A 9,603-nucleotide genomic window follows, 5' to 3' on the forward strand; every position below is an offset into this window, starting at 1 on the left:
AGTTCACACGAGTGGAATAGGGTACTGGACACCAACACCTGAATGGAAATAACCTCTGGAGTTCTCCTTGCCTCCATGGCTTCAGATTCATTGACTCCGCTGAAGATTTTTGAAGGAAATTCCCAAAGAGCCATTTTCGGGCTCCCACATACATTGTGTGCTGGATTGATTTCATTGGAATCAATTGTCCCAGATGATCGGAGTTCTGCCGTTAATAAGGCAGCATAGAAGTCCCTGCTTCAGGACCTTATGAAATGAGCTTTCGCCAGGACGCTCTCAGGGCTACCAGCCCTCAGTAATTCCAAACCACCCCAGCAGCTGCTGGCCAGTTGGCACCAACTCAGGGTAGCCCATCCATCTCAGTCGAATTGTGCTGAAAGGTTTCAATGGTTAACTTTTCAGTGGATCCCTAGACCTCTCATCTCTGGCACCCATGGGTGCTCTTAAACCTCCAGCTTCTCAGTTAGCAGCTGAACATGTTAACCAATTGTACCACCGGGGGCTCCCAGCCCTCAGTACCTACTGGATATTGGTGCTGGTAAAGGTTACTGTGTAGCCCAAGGGAGCGGGTGGGTCTGTGCAGAGGCTCCTGGTGGGAGAGAGGGAGGCTCCGGTATAGGTGGCCCTTCCCTTCTGGGCTGACAGCTTGTCTCTTGGGACAGGTGCAGCTGGAGGTCCAGAAGAAGTGGCGGCAGTGGTACCCCCGTGAGCTCCCCCTGCGCCCGATGCTCAGCTCCTCCTTCAGCAATGGCATCAGTGGCTTCACCCCTGGCACCAAGGCCAGCCCCTCGGAGCAGAGCCTGAGCACCTGCAGGACCAGTGTCATCTGAGAGACACAGGCAGAGGCGAGGAGGGGGAGGGTGGAATAAGGACATCAAGGTTGGCCCAGGGGAGAGTTGACCATGTCCGTCAGTCTGTTTGACCTGGATGCTGTGGCTCATTCCTCTGCCTTTCCTGCTGAAGACATCCTGGTCCTCCAGCTCCACCTTCCAGGGACAGCTCCGGTGCCCAGGAACCAAGAGAAATCAAGGAGCTTTGGCCCTAGGTGGGCCCTCCCCAGCCCTCTGCAGCCCACCTCTCCAGCAACATTCCCTCCCCAAGCCCTCTGCAGCCCACCTTTCCAGCAGCTGTCTCACCGAGCTACAGTTCAATCAGACAATCACAAGAGAGGCTGGAGAGCCCCAGTTCCTACACCCCTTTTAGGAATCCTAATGAGACCTAAAAGATTTAGGCGTTGGGCTGCTAATTTCAAGATCAGCAGTTCAAACCCACCAGCAGTTCTGCGGGAAAAAGATGAGGCTGTCTGCTCTCTTAAAGATCTGTCACCCTGGAAACCCTGTATAGAGCTGCTGTCAGTCCAAATCAGCTTGATGCCGGCGGCTTGGTTTTAATGAGGCCTGAAGCATGGCCATCCTGTTACTTTTTCCAGGGGTAGGTACAGCAGGGAACCGGCCTGGTCCTAGTGTGTTGATAGAAAACAAATGTCCTTGGGTCCTGTGACTTACCTCAGTCAGGGGGCAGATCAGCCCAAGGCCTTTTAATTTCAAACCCCAGGCCCTGAGGAGGCTGTGTCCGGGCATTTTGGGCCTGCTCCCAGGCACTGAAGGGGAGTGGCCATTTTCCTGTCCCTCCAAACTCCTGGGCAGCCCAGGATCTAAGTCTCATGCTTGACTCCTCTTGGATATCAGCACCACATTCCCTTCCAATTCACCAACAAAGCCAATTTAGAAAGACCAACTATCCCCCACCCACCCCCACTTTTAAAAATACAACCTACTAGTACTCCAAACTGAAACTAATAAAAATGTAACATACAAACCAGTTGTCAACAAGTCATGGTAATCCCGTGTGTCAACACAGCTACATCGGGGGAGGTTTAACTCTGTCCTGTAGAGTTTCTCTGGGTCAGAATCCAGTTAGTGGCGAGTTGGCTGGCTCAGAAGTGGATCAGTAGTAGGCCTTTCTTCTTAGGCACCTCTGTGGGTCCAAACTACGGACCTTTCTCTTAGTAGCTGAGTGCCTTAGCCTTTGCTGCCTACTGGAACTCAGACAAAAGCACTCTGAACCACAGAGCCCGTGTAAGGACACAGCATCTTGTTTGTTGGGGGTGGGGTGGGGGTGGCAGCTGGCTTTGAGTACATGTGGGGCTTTGGCTCCCCAGATCTGCTACTCACTCCCACCAGGGAGGAGGGTCAGTCCAGATGCCCATTTCCAGGACTAAGAAGCTTAATTGTAAAACCGATTAGTCCAGACACCTCTCCAGTGATCTTAGGGGATCCAGTGTATTTTGGAAGAAAAGGGTTAAAAATCACTATGGAGGTAGGTTAGAGGCGCCCTCGTGGTATAGTGGACTACTCACTGAAAGGGCAGCTGTTCAAACCCACCAGCTGCTTTGCTAGAGAAAGATGAGGCTGTCTGCTCCTGTGGAGATTTCCAGCCTTGGAAACCCAAAGGGGAAGTTCTACTCGACCTTATGGGTCGCTGTGAATCCAAATTGATTTGATGACAGTGAGTCTGGTTTGGTAAACAGAGGTAGGTACTGGACTCAGCTCGACCCAAGATGGGACCTGGCCCAGACAAGGCTAGGGTACATACTAGGAGCAGCGCACTGAAGCCAGAATTAAAAAGTGTGGAGGATGGGGGTAGGACAGAATGACACTGGGGAGGACAAAGCCCCACCTGTTTTGGCAGAAAAGGGACTCCACAGAAGACAAGCAGATGGACAAACGTGCAGAAAAGCAGGCGAGGATGGAGGTCCCACTGCCCCCCAGCCCCTTTTACCGCACACAGTCCCAGGCAGGTGCTTAATCATTACCCGGAGCCTGGCCAGGCCCCCTTGACCACTGTGGAAGCTGTGGGTCCGCAGAGTAACATCCGCACACTTGAAAAGCACCCATTTTCCAGGAGCAAGAAGGCAGCGAAGACTGCAAGCCTCGCAAAGAAACACGCACACGCTTGCTGGTGGGAGGACTGTGTATTAGACGTCAGGCACACTCTCCTGGGAAGCCTTGCTAAAGAATTCTTCCAGGGGACAGGAAAACCACCTTCAGGCAGGATTCACCCCGACCCGGTTCCCATCAGAGCAGCTGCTGGAAGCCAGGGTTACCCAGGGATTGTGGGGCCCCTCCATAGGGCAGGGGCTGAGTCTGGTCAGATTCAGGGAGGATCCTGGAATGAACAAAGTTGGAGCCGAGGGAAATGTCTACGAAGCCTGTGAGCTGGTGGGGCAGCATCCCAGACAGTGGTAAGACTTTAAACCCTCAGAGTGATCCCGTTGGCCCCGTGGCCCTAGGCATGCCCCTGCCCCTGCCCCACAGACCAGCACCGTCACTATGCAGGCTGTGCAGCCGGCCTCGGCACCCTTACCCTCCCTACCTCCAGATCGACTCCAGGGCTGGGAAGGACTCAGGAAGAATTTTTAAATGCCTTTTGTCTTCTAAAATCAGCATCCTGATAGGCTGGCTGAGCCTGTACATTTGGTAGCCCTGAGCCTCGGCCTGGCCTCTGCCCCGCAGACCAGCTGCAAAGGCTCAGGTCCATTTCAGGTCAAGAACCCAAAGCTTAGAGGCCAAGAGGCAACAGGGTCCAGGTGATTGTCCCCTTGCTTACTCCCACCAGAGATCCAATTCAGGAAAGTTCCAGTTTGGATCACACTTTCGTGTAGAACCTGAGGTCCCCAGAGGGGATCCTAAAGTGTCCTTGGCTGTCCCAGGGATGTGTGATGCTATTGACGTGAAGCCCGCTGAGGGCGCTCAGGAAGAAGAGGAAGGAGGCCGTGAACTCGCACCAGAAGGTCAGGGTGAAGCCAAGGAGTGTGGCCTGGTTCCTGAGGAGGATCACGAAGGTCAGGAGCGCCCCTGAGGAGAGGATGAAAGCCGAGAGGAGGAGCATGCAGCCCAGGGCCCACTTGCGCCGTGAGCGGAGGTCCTCGCACACCTGGGACACCATGAGGAGCTCCAGGCCAAGGATGGCCACCGCCACGGCCAAGGCACCCATGCTGCGGGCCAGGCTCATGCCCACAGCCAGCCCAGGCACACGGGCCTGACTCAGGTCTCGGAGGCACGGTGGCCCGCTCTGGTTGGCACTGGTGCAGAAGTGCCACAGCCCAAAGAGGCGGTCCTCGGTCCGGAGCCAGTGGCCATCACAGATGGCGACAGAGGACAGGACCACAGCCAAGCCAGCACACACGATGATCAAAGTCCGGACAAAGGACTCAAAGAAGGACCTCCGGGGCCTCCGGCGGGCCAGCAGCCTTTGGGCCTGCAAGACATATAGGAGGGAGCCACGTGAGAGAAAAGTCCCTCCAAACTCTTCGGGGCTGGGCTGGGGTATGCGTGGGGGCAGGGAAAGGGTGGGAATCACTTTCTCTCACCATGCTTCCAGACATGGTTCAGAGTCACCTACTTTGGGGCCTCTTACCCCCACCCCTCACATTCAGCCTGGCCTATAAGCATTTAATGTGCAATAAAAATTCATCAGGCAGTGAGTGGTCCCTGACCCTTGTTTTTCACGACCTTTGTAATGGGTGATGTCGCTGCTGGCTGTCCTCCAGTCTGCTCCTGGCTCAGGACCTCGTGATAGGCCCCTGGTCCTGCACCATTCCCGTGATGGCTCATGGCTCAGACTATGTGAGCCGCAGGTTGTTTCAATGACTGATGTTTGGAAGTACATCTGCCAGGCCTGTCTCCCTAACCTGTCTTAGTCTGCAAGTTCTGTGAAGCCTGTTGAGCGGCATCGTTGCAGGAATTAAACCCGAGTTTCTTACAGGGAATTCAACTGCAGAACCACCCATACCCTCTTAGAGAGGATATGAACCCCCAAATCTATTGTGCTATCTGGCTGGCTACTGCACAGTTCCTGGTCTGTAAAGAATTCCTGCCTGGCAGCATTTGAAGGGTGGTAGGAGAGCACTGTCAGTGAGCATTGGGCATGCTACCCACAATGTCGTCACTTCAAACCCACCAGCTGGCCTACGGGAGAAGAGTGAGACCATCTGTTCCTATAGAGATGGGCAGACCCAGGAAGCCTACGTACGTTGGAATCGACGTGACCATAGTTGGTCTGGGTTTGGTTTGAAGCATTTGGAAAAAAGCTTATTAATGCAAGATGTATGTCTCCCTTCTCTCGCTAGCATATGCCTGATGCGCTTCCAAATTCGTCCTCACCCCTGTCTACCTGCTTCTGCACTTTTCACAACCGGTCCCAGATCTCCTCCTGCTTTTGTTCGGTTCTGAGTGATGTTTGCACCTTGCCCTTCAGTCTGGCTCAGCCGATATCCCACCTCCGAGGAACTTGCGGCGCAAACTATTCTATCAGCTTTGAGGTGTGGGGGAGCCTGAGTCGTTCCAGCAGCAGCAGAGTGGGCCACCCACCAGACCTGGCTCCTGGCAAGCCAGGCTGGGTGACCAGTTGAGTTGTCTCGTATACAACCCCCATCCCTGAGATCAAGGAATAAACATTCTGAACAATGAAATTCTTGCTTGGCACCTATAAACCCAGCATGGTCTGGCCCTCCTGCCCTGCCTCCTCCAGTTTCGTCTCTCAGTGCTCTGACAATTAACTCAACAGCCCTGTTTCCCGTGCTAGGAAGAAGCCTAGTGCTTTGCTTCCTTATGTGCCCTCTGCCTGAAGCCCTCTCCTGGTCTCAACTTGAATCTCTCTTCCTTGGAGCAGGCTCCTCCGGTCATTCTTTCACCAGTGGTCGTGGAGTTGACATTAACCCCTTGCAAGCCCAGGCCTGTCTGAAGGCGCTGTGTTCCAGAGGGTCTTCAGAAGCAGATCACGAGCCCTGTCTTCTGAGACACCTCTTGGTGGATTCAAACATCGAACATTTCAGTTTGCAGCCGAGCACGTGCGTCTTTGGCTACCACCACTCAGTGACTCCCAAGCTACCACACTGAGACATTAGGAATCATGGAGTCTTGCATTTCATCAGGGGGGGAAAAGGGTCTTTACTGCCCAAAATACAACCCAAAGCCCAATTTGAAAACCTCTATGTTCAGTCTGCCGTTGACAATGTTTTTCTTGGGTGGGTTTTAGGGGCTCATCTCATCTGTCAAGGGGATTGGTGACCCTCAAATTAAAGCAGTAGCCACAAAAGCAGCTGGAACACCCTGGAGAGGAATGCAGTCCTAAGCTAGGAGGTCCCACTTACAGAGAACTAAGCTCACACAGCCACCAAACTCACTGGCAACGAGTGGATTCTGATTCCCAGTGACCACGGGGAAGCACACAACGGCCCCTATGAATTCCCAAGACCATAGCCCCTGACAGCAGCAGCAGCAGCAAGCTCCGTTTTCTCGCCCGAGGAATGGCTGGCAGTTGTGAGCTGCTGAGCTTTCAGATCACAGTCCACTGGATAACAATTATGCCACCAGGACTCCTCACCACGCCACTGCCCCCTGGGAATCAGGCTGTCTGGAGAGCCCCGCCCATGCTGGGGACAGGCGGGACTTTAACCTGCAGGCTCTCAGACAGGACATTGGGATCACAAGGAAAAGACTGCTGAGTATCATTTTATCCTTAACTCCTCCCACCCCAGCCCAGGGCTACATTTACACTGCATCGACCCAGAACACTTCCAAGGATTAAATAGGATCATGTATGAGTATATAAACGTGCTTGGTGCATGATCAGCGCCAATTGGTGAGAGCTGCTTAGTAGTAACAATAACACATTGGAGGTGCTCCTAACTCCCTGCACCGCAGGTTCATACTGCCATCGGCCCTCCACTGACCTGCTGCACCTGGGCTCCCTTCAGCCAACAGCCCCTCAAAGTGGATACCTTCCTCCCTGCTCCTTCTCATCCCCAACCTTCAACGTTTCTCCCATATTTGTCCCTACTCATTACTCACTGTGCCAGGGACAGGTCAGGCCCTCGACATCATTCCTTAAAATTGCTCTGAACATACTTCACCGGACTCCGACTGAGCAGACCTGCCTTTGTGAGCTGGTGCCCTGCCTGGCCCAGCCCTTGTGGTGTGATCTCCGCATGAGGATCACGGCTTATGAGCTTTGTTGGACTTCTGCCAAGTTATTCTCACTCATTTTCATCCTCGTTCATTCTTTCTCCCCCCTTTATAATCGAGGTGAACAACCATACCTATCTCATACGGGGGGTTCTGTGGATGAAAATGTGTTAGTATAAAATAATAATAATTTATAAATTATCAAGGGTTTATGGGGGGGTTGAAAGAGGGGAAGGAGCGGGGGAAATGAGGAGCTGATACCAAGGGCTCAAGTAGAAAGTAAATGTTTTGAGATTGATGATGGCAACATATGTACAACTGCGCTTGACACAATGGATGGATGTATGGATTGTGATAAGAGCCCCCAATAAAATGATTTTTATAAAAAGAAAGAAAGGAAATGTGTTAGTAACAAGTAAAATGCTAAGAACAGATGTTGGCCTCAGATAAAATAGTGGCTTAATAGGAGCCTTGGTGGTGCTGGAGGACAAGCACTGGGCTGCTAACTGGAAGGTTGCTGGTTCAAGCCCTCCAGCGGCCATGCAGGTGAAAGACAGGCTTATCTGTTCCTGTAAAGATCTATAGCCTCCACCTGAGGGCAGGGGGCTTGACCATTATCACACAATTATGGCACTGCCTGCCCACTGCCTTCGAGCCAATTCTGACTCATGGTGGCCCCTGGGGACAGAGTAGAACCACTGCTTAGAGTTCCTGAGATGGTATGTCTTTATGGGAGCAGACAGCCTCATTGTTTTTTCTGCTGAGCAGCTAGCTGGGGTAGGGGGAAGGGGGGCAGCTCTTTGGTTAGCAGGCTTCTCTTCTCCTGGGCCATGGAAGAGCCGCCCCCCCCCCCCCGCCCTGCAGGGCAGAGTGCTGACCACTCTGTTCCTTCCTTTGCTACCAGCCTTTGGCCTCTTCCCAGCACCAATTCATCCTCCCGGCCCAAATGAATCCTGCCTGCACTTTGGCACCTCTTAAGTTAGCGCTCACTTCCTGATGTCGCCTTGTTGACAAGTCTCTCTCCCTCTCTGAACTCCTTGCAAGGAAAGACACCGCTAGGTCCTACCCTCCAGCCCTTGCTTGTCCCCTGCCACCCAAGACCTGCCGAAGGAGACTGCCTGTTCATGGTTCAAGAATGGGTCCCTCCACCCACCTAAAAGGTGTTCCTGGGGTGGTCTGCAGGTGGGGTTCTCTGGTTTTAAAGTACTAGAATTGAATCTCAGTTTTGCAGTCTACCTGCCTTTGCCACCTCCTTCATTCTGGGTCTCAGTTCCTCCATCTACAGAATGGCCATGGCAAGGTTTACCTAAGTGCACTGGGGCTTCAGAAGCCTCCCAAGCCAAGCCAACAGGCATCTATAAGGATCAGGACTAAGACAAGGGAAGCTGGTGGGATGCCTGCATTTCAGTGAAGCCCACATGCAGGGTCTGGGTCCAGTCCCCAACTGACTTCCCTTTGAAGAACAGCAGGCCAGAGGGGAGGAAACAGGAATGTGTGGGTCCTTTGCCAGCATAAACACCTTGCTCCACTCTACTGAGAAACCAAATATTCGGGATATGGGACCTGAGCCCTGCCCCCACCCCCCCCCACCCCGCCAAGGACTAGCAACTTTCAGGTCTTTGCTCTTAGGTGCCCAGATGCCCTGCAACACCCTAGTTGAGGTGTAAGGTATAGAGGTGGTCCTCTCACCGTAGCCCCTGGAAAGTTCTAGCTTCCCAGGAAAACATCCCTCTACAAAAGGCAAATCTTTCTTTGCAAGCAATTTCTGTCATCGTGCCCCACAGCCGCGCCAGTTTCTTGAAAACCAAAGGCCACTGTAATTTACCCCCAAGAGAAGCAGAGAAATCTTTCCTCGGGAAAGGGGGCCGGGTGGCGCTTGCAAGAATGCGCTAGCCCCGGAGGGGAAGACCATGCCGCCCCCAAGCTGCCCCCGCCCAGTGTCCCCTGGACTGCCAGGAACCCGGCAGCTTGGCATTAGCCAGGGGCACGGCAGACTCCCCAACGCCTGGCCAGACCCTGGGGCCCGCTCCCCCTCCACTCTCCCCGCCCTCACTATGGGGCAGACCCCAGGCTTCCCGGCCGCCCCCCAAAGCTACCTGCTCGGCGACTGGCGTCATGCTGAGCCGGCTGCGCTTTGGCTCCGCGGCTCCGCCGGCTCAGGACAGCTGGGCGGGGGCGGAGGTGGGGGGCGGAGCGGGGCGGCAGGGAGGGGCATTGGGGCAGAGCCCTGCCCTCCGGAGCGGGCGCGCGGGGCTGAAGCTCAGCGGAGCCCCCCCCCCGGGAGGGGAGGGGGGCGTTCCAGTTGGAGGACCGGCCCGAGCTCCGAGGACGCCCCGAGCTCGAGCACGGCAGATCGCGTGCGAGGAGAGGGGTCGCTCCCCGGCCCCCCAGCCTCGGAGGGCCACTTTGCCCGGCGACGCAGAAGTCCAAGCCCGCGGCGTGGAGGAAGAAGGCGCGCGCCAGCGCCCAGCGGACTCCACCCCCGGCTGTGTGACCTTGGGCTGCACGTCGAACGTCTCTGAACTTGGGTTAATCTTTGAGCGAATGCATGCACGCGAAGGCGGGGGCGCTGCGAGGAGGAGGGCAGGGGAGTGACCTGGCTCTCCAGGAAGAAGGACAAATGTGCCAAACAAAA

The 9,603-nt window shown here is 54.6% G+C and overlaps 2 protein-coding genes across 4 annotated transcripts in view; one reads left to right on the forward strand and one right to left on the reverse strand.

Moving 5' to 3' along the window:
• Window positions 1–4,298, forward strand: part of SCTR (secretin receptor) — a 152,921-nt gene extending 148,623 nt beyond the window's left edge. For all 3 annotated transcript variants that reach the window (XM_075530259.1, XM_075530260.1, XM_075530261.1), the window contains exon 13: window positions 663–4,298. In XM_075530259.1, the coding sequence (XP_075386374.1) occupies window positions 663–830 (168 nt within the window). In that variant the 3' untranslated portion in view covers window positions 831–4,298. The remainder of the gene's footprint in view (window positions 1–662) is intronic.
• TMEM37 (transmembrane protein 37) lies at window positions 3,649–9,085 on the reverse strand. The gene is made up of 2 exons (XM_075529164.1): window positions 9,065–9,085; window positions 3,649–4,260 (listed from the first exon to the last, which is right to left on the reverse strand). Exons 1-2 carry the CDS (start codon window positions 9,083–9,085, stop codon window positions 3,649–3,651), a joined length of 633 nt encoding a protein of 210 aa, XP_075385279.1.
• Between the last annotated feature and the right edge of the window lie 518 nt (window positions 9,086–9,603).

Source organism: Tenrec ecaudatus, chromosome 13 (assembly GCF_050624435.1).
Source record: "Tenrec ecaudatus isolate mTenEca1 chromosome 13, mTenEca1.hap1, whole genome shotgun sequence".
Taxonomy (NCBI): Eukaryota; Metazoa; Chordata; class Mammalia; order Afrosoricida; family Tenrecidae; genus Tenrec; species Tenrec ecaudatus.

Excerpts from the sequence above, each read along its gene's own strand:
- TMEM37 (XM_075529164.1), bottom strand. The coding sequence starts at position 9,085 with ATGACGCCAGTCGCCGAGCAG. Across the intron at positions 4,261-9,064 it reads TGACGCCAGTCGCCGAGCAG|GCCCAAAGGCTGCTGGCCCG; the intron begins GTAGCTTTGGGG and ends TATGTCTTGCAG.